Source organism: Balaenoptera acutorostrata, chromosome 4 (genome assembly GCF_949987535.1).
Source record: "Balaenoptera acutorostrata chromosome 4, mBalAcu1.1, whole genome shotgun sequence".
Classification (NCBI taxonomy): Eukaryota; Metazoa; Chordata; class Mammalia; order Artiodactyla; family Balaenopteridae; genus Balaenoptera; species Balaenoptera acutorostrata.
The window spans coordinates 102,294,119-102,308,836 of NC_080067.1; the positions used below are offsets into that span (position 1 = coordinate 102,294,119).

The following is a 14,718-nucleotide window of genomic DNA, read 5'->3' on the forward strand; positions in this document are numbered from 1 at the left end:
CCAGGGGTTGGGGACCCCTGACTTATTTGACTGCATTCCCCTCTATAAAAAGTGCTACAGGCCACAGATTTTTAAAATTAAAGTGAGGTTAATTTTGATAATTTAGTAATATCTATTACTAAAAAAATAGCAATCTTGAGTGTCAAAAAACAAAGTCAAGTTCAGGAATGTTTACTCTCAAGCCCACCAACACATTATGTACTATATAACTGAAGCTGCTAACGTTGGCTGATTGGGCATGAAGGGAATTTCATCATGTTTGTTGGATGGTAAATAAGAGTTAACCTTAACTACAACAACCAGTTTTAGTTAAAGTAAATCAATTATAGAAATTAACAACAAAAAGTTCCATACTTAATTTCTGGTACTCTAATAGAATTTTTATCATAAAGAACACTATCTGTTCTTCTTAACAGCAGGCTGATTTTAGATCAATTAGGTTACTTTCTCTTGGTATTTTAGTATAAAATTTCAGAAATGACATTGAAAACACACTTACCTTCAGTGATGCCAATTTAGATAGATCACCTATCTGGGGTATGTTATTGTCTGATAAATCGAGGTGTTGAAGAGCTGTGCAGCTATTGATTTGTTCCATGGCCTATTACAAGAAAAGGATCACATTATTTCACGCACATGAAATCAAAAAATGAAATTCTTCCCTACTACCTGTGGCTGAGCCTCTTGCCTCCTCTGCGCATTATCAGAAGCAGAGGAGCAGGGCTTAGCAAGAGAAAAAAGAGGCAGTGCCAACAGAATCTGGCATATTGCTATATAGCTAGTTTCTACCTTCATTATCTCTCTAAGAGTAGAGTCAGATATTTACAGCTTAAAGAAACTTTTAGTGATGACACGTGACAGTTGGTATAACATAGAGTTTACAAGTTAACAATGGAGCCAAACTGCCTGGATTCAAATCCTGGCTCTGCAACTTCCTGACTGTGTGACCTTAGGCAAGTTACTCAACTTCTCTGTACTTCAGTTTCCTCATCTATATAATAAGCATAAAGACTGTACCTACCTTATTGGCTGTCATGAGATTGAATAAGTTAAAACAGTTAAGGTAGTTAGAATAGTACTTAGCATATAGTACATACTCAATAAAAGTCAGTTATCATCATTTAATCCAGTTCCCTTACCTAGCATATCAAAAAATAAGACAGAAATATTTATTAACTTACCCCAAATTATAGAGCAACTAAGTGGTAGAAGCAGGACTAGAATCCAGATCTCCTGACTTTTAAAACAGTATATTCTCCACTGTACCATTAAACATGTACATAAAACTTAATTCAGCATGAATTTTCAAAATGAGATTTTCTTTTTCTGTTTATGTTAACTGAAATTACCTCTGGGGAATGGGAGTGGATACTTTCACTTTTTATTCTATTTATTTCCATACTGCTTAAATTTCTTTTTTCACAGCAAATACTTTTGTGAAGTAAAAAAATAAAAATAAAAAACCTAATTACTTAAAAAAAAAGAAAGAAAGAAAGAAACAATTCACCTTGAGATTATTTCCTGTCAAATTCAGCCATTCCAAATGTACTAGCTCCTTTAGGCCTTCCACACAGCCAATGCTATTATGAGGCAAATTAAAGAAACAATTCACCTTGAGATTATTTCCTGCCAAATTCAGCCATTCCAAATGTACTAGCTCCTTTAGGCCTTCCACATAGCCAATGCTATTATGAGGCAAATTAAAGAAACAATTCACCTTGAGATTATTTCCTGCCAAATTCAGCCATTCCAAATGTACTAGCTCCTTTAGGCCTTCCACATAGCCAATGCTATTATGAGGCAAATTTAACACCCGGAGTTGGGTCAGTTTGGCCACACCCATCATGCGCACCAGCCGATTATTAGCCACTGACAACTGTGTAAAGAAAACATGCCATTATTCTTAGGAGTAAAATATAAATATTACTTTCACATTAGGGTGGTTAAAAAGATTTATTTATATGGCCCAACATTCCCAAATATACAAACCCAATTTGTACTTTTCACATATATTGTCTAAAAATTCTGCAGTGCAACTATTAGCTTGTTGTTGTTGTCATTCCTAAGCAGTGGAAAATACAGATAAAGCTGAGCAATCAGACCTCCTCCAACTACTAAAAGAAAACATCTTTAACACAGCAACTACTTGAGAATATAAACTCCACAATAACAGAGTCCTTTCACTATCTCCATCAAAATCTAGAACAGTACCAGACACATAAGGGCCTAATAAACATTTGTTGAAGGAATGAATTAATCAACTCTTTACCCCCACCATGAAATAAAAGGTTATCTTAACAACACAATATTTTGCCAATATAAAATGTTTTCTTTTTTAACAAATACTCTTTTTTCTAGTCTACTCTAAAGGTAGCAAAAATGTGTTCATCTTCAGGAGAAATTTTAAAAGCATCACTTAATAATCATCATGTAAAAATTAATTTTTTAAATTTTTTCTTAAATTATTTTATTCATTTATTAAATAAATTTATTTTAGTTATTAAAAGTTTTAAAAATTTAAGGCAATATTTACTGCTTTCTAGGCTTGCAGAGTTACTTTTTGTTATCTTACTCTTTTATTTTGTATAATAATAAACTGGTCTTACATAGCTATTTCCCCCACATAGCAATACCTACCTGTATTAAATGTTTGCATTTCTCAAGATTTTCCAATTTAATAATCTGATTTTTATCTAGAATCAAAGTATGAATATCAACTTCATAGGGTAAGTTTGGACTTAATTTCTGTAGCCCCTGTCCTGACCAATTGATCACTGACCCTTGAAAAGAGAAGGGAAACTGTTAGAAAACACAACTACAACAGCTGAGCATAGGGATAAAATTATACTCATAAAATCTTATACATTTAGAGTTAGAAAACACTAGAGCATAATAAATATCAAGCTTTAAAATCTAAAGCAATCGATTTCTAAGTGACTACAGATTGAAATTATTCATTTTCCTTTAGAAATATCAAATTGTACCTAGATTTGTGATATTCTACTCAAGTTTCTTTTCTTTCTTTTTTTAAATTAATTTATTTATTTATTTATTTATTTTTGGCTGCATTGGTCTTCGTTGCTGCACGTGGGCTTTCTCTAGTTGTGGTGCGTGGGCTTCTCTTGTTGCAGAGTACAGGCTCTAGGGTGCCCAGGCTTCAGTAGTTGTGGCTCGCGGGCTCTGTAGTTGTAGCTCGCAGGCTCTAGAGTGCAGGCTCAGTAGTTGTGGCGCATAGGGCTTAGTGGCTCCACGGCATGTGGCATCTCCCTGGCCCAGGGCTCAAACTCGTGTCCCCTGCATTGGTAGGCAGGTTCCTAACCACTGCGCCACAACGGAAGTCCCTCTACTCAAGTTTCTTTGATATAATACTTTGGAATTCTTCACATTTAAATGTGAACTATTACTTCCGTATTTTGTGCCTAAGTAATGACAGTATTTTTTAAATGTAACTAATCTTTTGATAGAGACCAACCTGCTTACAACCTATCAGTATATCCTAAAGTGCCCAAACTATTTTGAAAATCAAAGTATAGTTAATGTATCTACAAAATGGAAATAATATACCTGATTCATTAAATTGATGTGGGGATGAAAAGAGAAACCATATGAACAGCACTTAGTCCCATTCCTGGCACACAGAATTCAGTAATTTGGTAATATTTAACAGACGTTCAAATCCTGGCTCCACTAAGCTAATCACTGTGGTATCTTGGGCAAGTTATTGATCTCTTTTGGGCTCACTTTTCTACTCTGTAAGATGGGAATGATACTAATACCTGCCTTATAATGTTGTTCTACAGAGAAAATGAGATAATTAAAAAAAAAAAAGGCACTAAGAACATAGTCTTGCTCATATAAAAAGTGCTCTATAAATATTAACTGCTATTAACAGTACATTGCCATGGTGGGCTGGAGGTGGAGTTTAAGAGCTGCAGATAGATTTGTGATATCTATCACAGATAGATTGTGCGGGGGGGAGGGCCAGAGAAACTGCCAATTTCAAATTTCTACCAAGATTAAGATTACTACTGCGGGAAATAATTATGCGAGATTGCTCTCCTGAAGGGTTTCAAGAAACGTTTTTCCACTGTCTAATGGCTTCTAGCATTTGGGGCGGGGAGTGGGGGCGGTCATTCGATTCTGAGAATTTGGTGAAAGCTATATAAGGAATATATATATCCCAGGAAAATGCATAGCCTTTGCACACAATTCAAAGGGATCAAGAGACCTCTTAGACTCTCCCTCCTAGATAATGAGCCCCAGACCTAAGCGGTGGAGAGGGGCCTTCACCCTCAGCCCTGACCCTGACCCAGAGCCTCCGAACCGTAACCAAAACAAAGGAGCTCCGCTCACACAGCACCTACAAAAGCACCCACGCCCCGCGTTTCGCTGGGCAGAGACCAAGCTATACCCCAGGACCCGGTCTGCAGAACAAGGGGTGGAGAACCGTGGGCTCTGGATAACCCCCAGATTTTATCACGGCCACCAGACACTTCCAGGAAAGGGTCCAACGTCAATCTAGAGAGCTGTGTTTGAGACAGGGTTTTCTTGAACGTTCTAGGAATCCACGGGAAAGGGGGAGATCCTGCAGCTTTCACTTGGGCACCCAGAATTCAAAGTAAACATCCAAGAAAGGTTACCGCGGCCAGAAACCCACCGCCCAGTCATCCTCAGGAGCGCGGGAGCAGCGCGAAGGTCTCTTGGGGCTTGTAGTCCCCCGCTTGGCCCTCGCCGCGACGCCGGAGAGCCAGGCAGCGCCCAGGGGACTACAACTCCCAGAGGGCAGCGCGCCTCTGCGATGCCCACAACCCCACATCAAAAGAACTGGTCCAGAATTGCACCCTTAAACCCAGTCTTCTTCTCTCCACCAGGCAACTATAATTCAGTTCTATGGAGTAAACCTGGGGACCCAGGGGTGGGGATCGCCTTACCTTCTCCAAGAGGCAAAGCCGCGTCGACGCGCGCCACCGCCATACTTCCCGCTTGCTAATAATACCAAGCAACCGTCCTCCGACTGCTCGGTGGAACTCGTAGTCGGGCGGAAAAAGCCAGAGACTACAGCTCCCAGGATGCACGGCACCCAAACGGCCCAATTGGCTGCCTGCAACTAACGATGCGAAACCCGGGTTAGAATCTGAGCCAAAGTGAGTTTGGGAACCGGGTCAACTCCCTTGTTTGGCAGGGAAGCAGGCTATTGTTAAATGATCATTTTACTCTCTTTTCTAGGTGTTTTCGAAATTTGACACTTTTACCATCGGGATGATTATAAGGTCACTACTCAATACAGACCGAATTTGAGGACTCATTGCTAGAGACTTCTAGCAATGGGGGCTGTCCCTTCTTTTGACAATTCTGCATAAGTGAGAGTGTTCAACTCTGCTATAGGCGATTTTGTGAGATAGTCAAAATAGAAACATTTTATTTGAAAATTTAGCTTAAGCATGTTGAGATAGAAGCTTTTATACAGTATTTTTAAGTGGTTGTTCTTGAATAGTTAACAGAACTTTAGACCTGGGAGTGTATTTAATAGGTATAAACCCAGAATTTTTCCAGAGAGTATACAAAAGAAGTTTACAATACAGTTTCCAAACTCAAAAATTACACTGCCTTGCTGGAGAGGAGTTCATAACTATATCAAAAAGCTTACACTTTTGACACAACTATTACATTCTAACTAGTGTGATTGTAGCAATGAACTCAATAAGCTTTCAGGGAATGGAGAAAGAAATAGAAACTATAATCTTCAGAGAAGACTTGAAGGAGGAAGTGAAACGGAGCTAAAGCTTAAAAGATGGGTAGACTCTAAACCGTTCAGGATTATATAGAAGACGAAAAGACAGTACAGGCTGCAGGTGGAGGCAGGTGGTAATGAAACTAACCTGATAGTACCACACAATGTAGAAAGGGAGCTTCCAATTTCTACTGCCCACTCCTTCATTCCCTCTTATTCTGAATTCCCCTCTTTCTGAAACAGCAGTGTCCAAAATCTCTGATAATTTCTGTTTGAACAAAATCCCCATAACTCACGCTTCTAGGTTTCCAGGCAATTGATTCTGTGAGCATTCCCTCCTTCCTGAGTCCTCCTCCTATCTCTCTGACTACACCTGCTTCAATTCTTTTTTTTTTTTTTTAACTCTGTTTCCCACTGTTTTAGTCTGAAGACAAATTTCTTAACTCTGAAGAGGGAATTAAGACTAGGAATTTTTTTTCTTCTAACCAAGAGACCCCTTACCTAGAAAGTACAGTCTTACTATATAGGTGTAAGAACAAAGCAAGCCTAAATTCTGTCTCCTATTAACCTTTGTTCCCTGGAACAGCTGGTGAGGACTGAGGCGAGTCTCCAGCTCAGGGAGAGAGAAAGGGTTTACAATTCTCTCCAATTTTGCAGGGTAATGACTTGGGAGCGGGGGGCGGGGGGGGGGGGGGGGTCCTGGATGCCCAGAAGGTACCTGAGGAGCACAGCTACCTGCAAGTTTACATCAATAGCAGAACCAGAGGGCTTCCCTGGTGGCGCAGTGGTTGAGAATCTGCCTGCTAATGCAGGGGACACGGGTTCGAGCCCTGGTCTGGGAAGATCCCACATGCCACGGAGCAGCTGGGCCCGTGAGCCACAATTGCTGAGCCTGCGCGTCTGGAGCCTGTGCCCCGCGACGGGAGGGGCCGCAATAGAGAAAGGCCCGCGCACCGCGATGAAGAGCGGTCCCCGCACCGCGATGAAGAGTGGCCCCCGCTTGCCGCAACTGGAGAAAGCCCTCGCACGAACCGAAGACCCAACACAGCCATAAATAAATAAATAAATAAATAAATAAATAAATAAGAAAATCCTTAAAAAAAAAAAAAAATAGCAGAACCAGAGTTTTGTCTGGTTTGTCTGACCTGGGATCCTGAGGAAAGGGCCAAAGGATTCTCTTCATGGGGTTAACTGAGTATAGTCATAGCTCTTAGAGTGGCCACAGATCCTGGGCACAGTCCCACATGCCCAAGTGCGCCAGCATCCCTTTAAAAATCATACCATGGAAACTTTTGTGCTTCAGATACAGCTTTTGCATCTAAAATCAAATTGCTACACTTTAACTAAATTGCTTCATTTTGTGTATATGTTAAACCCTGCACTGCACACTCTGATCAATTTCCAATCAGCCTACTAACCAACACCATGAACTTCTCAACAAGGTAGCATTTTTTGGCAGGCTCAGGCCCCACAAGAAAGACTTTCCCTCCTGTCAGCACATTGTACTTGATCTCTGCAACAGCTGATACCCCTGACTCATCTTTCCAATCTCTAATTCATCTGCCCACTGCTACTGGCATGATCTAAGTAAAACAACACCTTTTATCATATTAATCCCCTCCTCAAAAACTTCCCTCTTGAAATTCAACTTTCCAGGGCAACCATAATCTGGCCTCACCCTACTTCCCACCATTCATTCCACTAGTTTTCACTTGGTGCTTTTGACTGAGGGAATGACAAAATGATACTTGTGTTTTAGAAAGGTTAAACTGCTCATGAAACAAGGATGAATTGAAAAGTAGAATAGTGGCAGGAAGGAGACTGTTGTAATAGTGGATGGTAACCTTTAACAGAGCAGTTTCAGGAGAGTATTATGTACAAGTTTAGATAACGTGAAGTTAAGAGACTAGGTAGACAGAAAACTGGAACATTTTGGATAGTGCAATTTATCTTGACAAAATAAAGGAGATTTTCTAATTAGGATGAAATCTTATGTTTGAAAGAAGTAAATATAATAATAACTTCGAAGTTTTAAAGTTTTAAAACTAAGAAGTTATTAATCTAAAGAATTTTGACACTAAAGATTTTGAAAATGTGCCTTTTTTTACAATAAAAGTATTTTATATGTTTTATATGATTTTTTAATGATTTATATGAAGGTTTAGGTGTACAAAATCAAAAGTTTTCTTCTCTGGTTAGTATTCATTGGTAGACTCTTATGGTCCTGCTCTCTTTTTTTTTTTTTTTTTTTTTTTTTAAATTAATTAATTTATTTATTATTTTTGGCTGTGTTTGGTCTTCGTTTCTGTGCGAGGGCTTTCTCTAGTTGCAGCGAGTGGGGGCCACTCTTCATCGCGGTGCACAGGCCTCTCACTGTCGCGGCCCCTCCTGTTGCGGAGCACTGGCTCCAGACGCGCAGGCTCAGTAGTTGTGGCTCACGGGCCCAGCCGCTCCGCGGCATGTGGGATCTTCCCAGACCAGGGCTCGAACCCGTGTCCCCTGCATTGGCAGGCAGATTCTCAACCACTGCGCCACCAGGGAAGCCCCTGCTCTCTTTATCTATGACCTGTGACATGGAAGGAGAGACTACCAACTGTGAAAAAACAGTTCATGGGTGTCAATGAAAAAATTAATCAACAGTCGATCTAAGAAAGAAGTGGAAAATTTTATTCCAGTCAACCTGATGATTGTAACCCAGAAAGCTCTGAGGACTATTCTGTCCATTAGAGGTCAAAGCATGGTTATGTTGCAGGAAGGGGGACCTCTTCCAGGGCCTGAGAGAGGGCTCTTGTCTAACACTTGGAAATGAATTGTCCGAGGAGACACACATGCTGACAAAGCAGGAGACTTTATTGGGAAGGGGCACCGGGGTGGAGAGCAGGAGGGTAAGGGAACCCAGGAGAACTACTCTGCCATGTGGCTCGCTATCTCAGGTTTTATGGTGATAGAATTAGTTTCCGGGTTGTCTCTGGCCAATCATTGTGACTCAGGGTCCTTCCTGGTGGCGCACGCATCACTCAGCCAAGATGGATTCCAGCGAGGACGATTCTGGGAGGTCAGTAGGACACGTGGACTTGTGTCTCCTTTTGACCTTTCCCGAATTCTTCCAGTTGGTGGTGGCTTGTTAGTTCCATGTTCCTTACCAGGTCCTCCTGTTTAAGATAACTCATGCAAATGGTTACTGTGGTGCCTGGCCAGGGTGGGTGGTGTCAGTCAGTGTTTCCCCTAAAGTTATATAAGTTTTTGAGACAAATTAGGTATTATTGACAGTTTACACAATCCAGATCTACAGTACAAAGCGAGTACTTTGTACTCACAGGGGGCCATCGTGGCCCCTTACAAGATTAAGAGGGAAGGTTATCTTCTAAGGAGTTGTGACCTTGTGTGAGATTAAGAAGGAAGGTTATCTCCTAAGGACTTCTGGTTAATGCAGATGCACAATACACCCTAAAGGGGAGGGAGGAGGCCCAAACGGGCAGTGAAAATTTTATGTTTAAAATTTCTTGTCTTGCCATAAAATATGAATTTTATTTCATCACGGGTTATCTAGAAGTCCCAAATGAGCATTAACTTTCCTCATTATTATTTATCATTATTTAATAGGTGTTACACACACAATAATAAAAACCAAACAGTGCACAAGGTTATACACATAGTTTCAAGTGTTTTGTCCCTGCGCTTATCTAGAAGAGGAGATGCAGCTCTTTCAAATTATCGAAGTGGTCTGTAAATCAAAAAGTTTAGAACCACAGTGAAAGAATTTCAGTAATAAAATTTACAATAATATTTGGATGGAGGGGCTAACTACTCTGCCTTTTTTATTTTTTATTTTTTTATTTCTGGCTGCATTGGGTCTTTGTTGCTGCACGCAGGCTTTCTCTAGTTGCAGCGAGAGGGGGCCACTCTTCATTGAGGCGCACGGACTTCTCATTGCGGTGGCGTCTCTTTTTGCGGAGCATGGGCTCTAGGCGCGCCGGCTTCAGTAGTTGTGGTTTGCGGGCTCTAGAGCGCAGGCTCAGTAGTTGTGGCGCACGGGCTTAGTTGATCCGCGGCATGTGGGATCTTCCCGGACCAGGGCTCAAACCCGTGTCCCCTGCATTGGCAGGCAGATTCTTAACCACTGCACCACTAGGGAAGCCCCTGCCTTATTATTATAAGGAGGTTCTAGCTGGGTTTCTGTCTAGAGATTAGTGCTGAACAAATAGGAAGCTCTCTCTGGGAGAGGAAAATAAAATAGTTTGGGGGAACCAGTGAATGATTGTTTCCACCACCCCTCTGGATGTAAACTACCAGCCCACCATTCTCCAAAGTAGTGAGATTTCAGGAAGGCGAACAGAAGAGTCTTAAAGAATTGATCCCAAATAGCATGAAGTGTCAGGGCCAAAATAATTTAGAAGAGTTAGCCATCTCAAGATGAGATACTAAATATTTTATTTTATTTTCCCCCATATAACATATCAGCTAATATCTGAGAAAAAGAAGAGGCGAAAGTAAAAATAAATTTCAAGAATAAAGCCACTGTCACATATATACAATGGAATATTACTCAGCCATAAAAAGAAACAAAATTGAGTTATTTGTAGTGAGGTGGATGGACCTAGAGTCTGTCATACAGAGTGAAGTAAGTCAGAAAGAGAAAAACAAATACCGTATGCTAACACATATATATGGAATCTAAAAAAAAAAAAAAAATGGTCACGAAGAACCTAGGGGCAGGACAGGAATAAAGACACAAACCTACTAGAGAATGGACTTGAGGACACAGGGAGGGGGAAGGGTAAGCTGGGACAAAGTGAGAGAGTGGCATGGACATATATACACTACCAAATGTAAAACTGATAGCTAGTGGGAAGCAGCCACATAGCACAGGGAGATCAGCTCAGTGCTTCGTGACCACCTAGAGGGGTGGGATAGGGAGGGTGGGAGGGAAGGAGATGCAAGGGGTAAGAGATATGGGGATATATGAATATGTATAGCTGATTCACTTTGCTATAAAGCAAAAACTAACACACCATTGTAAAGCAATTATACTCCAATAAAGATGTTAAAAAAAAAAAAAAGAATAAAGCCACTGTGAAATAGTCTTCCGGTGACTTTGCCTAACTAACTGGGAAGAAGTTGACTTTTGTTTAAAAGAATAATAAAGGAGGGACTTCCCTGGTGGCATAGTGAAGAGCGCAGGGGCCCGGTGTTTGAGCCCTGGTCAGGGAACTAGATCCCACATGCATACTGCAACTAAGAGTTCGCACGTCACAACTAAGGAGCCCACATGCTGCAACTAAGGAGCCCTGTAGCCACAACTAAGACCCGGTGCAACCAAATAAATAAATAAATATTTTTTAAAGACAAGAATAATAAAGGAATCCTTGACAGCTTTATTTCATCATCTCTTTTGAAGTGCTTCTAAAAGGCAGTGAAACCTATATAAGTGATTCATCATATTTCCAATTGAAAATTAAACGAATGTTGAAATAAAAAATTTTAATTTTAATTTATATTTGGAAGACTCCGAGTGCTTAAAAGCTCAAAAATTTCATCTTTATAAGACTGCTAGTTTTACTCTCTACCCCACCCCCCCAACTTGATTCATTTTTTTAAAATAAGTGGTGTAGGGACTTCCCTGGTGGTCCAGTGGTAAAGAATCTGCCTTCCAATGCAGGGGACTTGGGTTTGATCCCTGGTCGGGGAACTAAGATTCCACATGCCGCAGGGCAACTATGCCCGCACGCCACAACTACTGAGTTCATGCGCCTCAACAAGAGAGCCCGCGTGCTGCAAACTACAGAGCCCACATGCCCTGGAGCCTGCACACCACAACTAGAGAGAAAACCCACACGTCACAGCTACAGAGAAGCCTGTGCACCACAACTAGAGAAGCCCGCGCACGGAAATGAAAGATCCCGCACCCCTCAACGAAGATCCCGCGTGCTGCAACTAAGACCCAATGCAGCCAAAAAAAGAAAAAAGAAAAAAGTGGTATAATGGTTAATTTCATGTGTCAATTTGGCTGGGCCACAGTGCCCAGATATATCATCAAACATTATTTTGAATGCCTTCTGTGAGGGTGTTTCGGGATAAGATTTACATTTAAATTGGTAGACTTTGAGTAAAGCAGATTGCCCTCCATAATGTGGGTCAGCCTCATCCAATCAGCTGAGGATCTAAATATAACAAAAGACTGACCTCCCCGGAACAGCGTGGAATTCTCAGGCAGTCTTTGGACTTGAACCGCAACACTGGCTCCTTGCCGAGTTTCCAACCTGCCAGCCCACCCTGCAGGTTTTGGAAACCCCAGCCTTCACAATCATGTCAGCCAGTTCCTTAAAATAAATCTCTTTATATATACATATATATATATATATATATATATATATATATATATATATATATACACACACTATTGGTTCTGTTTCTCTGGAGAACCCTGGCTAATACAGGGGTAAGAGAGGTAATCAATTTCCAAGTAGCTTTTAAATACTAAAGCCTTCATTTTGTAATTACATGTGATGGTCCACCTCACTTGGGGGTCCACTGACATCAGATAGAGGTATGAAAAATTTAGTCAGTTCTGAAAAATATTTCTCTGAAGAGAAAGAAAATTCAGAGTATCAGTGAATTATGTGTCTCTCATATACGGCATACACCAGTGTAGCTGATACAAGTGATCTAACTACAGTAATTATCAGAATATCTTTCCTACACAGTTGCTTGTGCACAGAATGTTACACAGGTTTTCAAATCTAATTTAATTTCCAAAAAATAATCTCCAGGGACTTCCCTGGTGGTGCAGTGGTTAAGAATCTGCCTGCCAATGCAGGGGACACGGGTTCGATCTCTGGTCTGGGAAGATCCCACATGCTTCAGAGCAACTAAACTCATGAGCCACAACTACTGAAGCCCACATGCTCTAGGTCCCATGTGCCGCAACTACTGAGCCCACGTGCTGCAACTACTGAAGCCCAAGCGCCTAGAGCTCATGCTCCACAACAAGAAAAGCCACCACAATAAGCCCTCGCACGGCAACAGAGTAGCCCCCGCTCTCTGCAGCTAGAGGAAGCCTGAACGCAGCAACAAAGACCCAACTCAGCCAAAAATAAAATAAAATTTTAAAATAATAATAATAATCCCCAAAGGAGTCTAAATATATCTTTAGATGTTCTCTTTGTCCTTCAGGATATATTTTCTATTTTAAAATAATGTAGCATGCACCAACTTTAAAAAAATGTTACTGTAAAAATCTTAGAAAATACAGGCAAGCAAAAAAGTAAAAATAACAATCTTCCATAATTCCCCTACGCAGAGATAGTCACTGTTAACATGTTGTGTTTCCTTTTAATCTATTTTTATCTATGGGACTATATCTAGATTCCCTGCCTCCCGTATTTTTTTTTAACAAAAATGGATATATACTGCACATAAATTTGAGACTGCTATTTTCAGGTAATATGTTTGTAAATTTCCCTGTGGCCTATTTTTGGTTATCTCATGCACTTTTAAGAAATTTACCTTTTCTTCCTTTCCAGTTAAGAGAGGATATTATCGAACAGAAATATATAAAGTATATTACTACACTGAGGAATTCAAGTATATGTGTTAACTTTTTCTCTTCTGAAATTGTACTTTCAAAACTTTGAAATCACTAAGATTTTCACATTTAAATACAACACAAAGTCTGTAATACAGAAGGAACATTAATAATCTCTTTAAGCCAAAATACAAATTCCCTTGGGACTGACATATACACACTACTGTTCTTGCCTCAGCACAAAAGAATTCGGAGATGAAGTGATAGGTAAGAAATGGATTTATTTAGAAAGAAACACACTCCACAGACAGAGTATGGACCATCTCAGAAGGCGAATGAGCCTCGAAATATGCTGTGGTTAGTTTTTATGGGCTGGGTAATTTCACAGGCTAATGAGTGGGAGGATTATTCCAATCATTTTGGGGAAGGGGTGGGAATTTCCAGGAATTGGGCCACCGCCCACTTTTTGACCTTTTATGGTTGGCCTCAGAACTGTCATGGCGCCGGTGGGTGTGTCATTTAGCATGCTAATGTATTACAATGAGCATATAATGAGGCTCAAGGTCTACTGTAAGTCAAAACTTCTGCCATCTTGGACCCAGTTGGTTCTAACCAGTCTTTGTCATGTCCTGTGGCTATATCATTGTTTTAAAGGTTGTGCCCTAACCCCCTTCACTCCTGTTTCACTACTATGTATAAAATAGATAACCAATAATGACCTACTGTATAGCACAGGGAACTCTATTCTGTAATGACCTATATGGGAAAAGAATCTAAAAAAGAATGGATATATGTATATGTACAAGTGATTCACTTTGTTGTACACCTGAAACTAATACAACATTATAAATCAACTATACTCCAATAAATTTTTTTTTTTTTAAAGGATTTTCTTATTTTATTTATTTATTTATTTATTTATTTTTGGCTGTGTTGGGTCTTCGGTTCGTGCGAGGGCTTTCTCCAGTTGCGGCAAGCGGGGGCCACTCTTCATCGCGGTGCGGGGACCGCTCTTCATCGCGGTGCGCGGGCCTTTCTCTATCGCGGCCCCTCCCGTCGCGGGGCACAGGCTCCAGACGCGCAGGCTCAGCAATTGTGGCTCACGGGCCCAGCTGCTCCGTGGCATGTGGGATCTTCCCAGACCAGGGCTCGAACCCGTGTCCCCTGCATTAGCAGGCAGATTCTCAACCACTGCGCCACCAGGGAAGCCCCTCCAATAAAATTTTTAAAAAATAAAATAAAATATAAATTTCCTTCCATGAAATAATAAACTCAAATGAAATAATAAACTCAAACATCTACTTTACATAGATATTCTCTAGCAAAGGTTGGCAAACTACAGACTATGGGCTGAATCCAGCCTGCTGCCTGATTTTGTACAGCCTACAGCTAATATGGTTTTTACATTTTAAGTGACTGGGGAAAAAAATAATAGTAATATTTTATGACACATAAAATTATA

At 40.6% G+C, this 14,718-nt stretch overlaps 1 protein-coding gene across 5 annotated transcripts in view; it reads right to left on the reverse strand.

Annotated features, from left to right (window-relative positions):
* Positions 1-5,038, reverse strand: part of CEP97 (centrosomal protein 97) — a 28,598-nt gene extending 23,560 nt beyond the window's left edge. For 2 of the 5 annotated variants that reach the window (XM_057545488.1, XM_057545486.1), the window contains exons 1-4: positions 4,932-5,038; positions 2,638-2,780; positions 1,508-1,876; positions 500-601 (exon numbers count right to left, since the gene is read on the reverse strand). In XM_057545488.1, the coding sequence (XP_057401471.1) occupies positions 500-601; positions 1,508-1,876; positions 2,638-2,780; positions 4,932-4,974 (657 nt within the window). In that variant the 5' untranslated portion in view covers positions 4,975-5,038. Of the gene's footprint in view, positions 1-499; positions 602-1,507; positions 1,877-2,637; positions 2,781-4,931 lie in introns of those variants that run through there. The other 3 variants (XM_057545487.1, XM_057545489.1, XM_057545490.1) reach the window with 3 other exon arrangements.
* Positions 5,039-14,718: the final 9,680 nt, after the last annotated feature.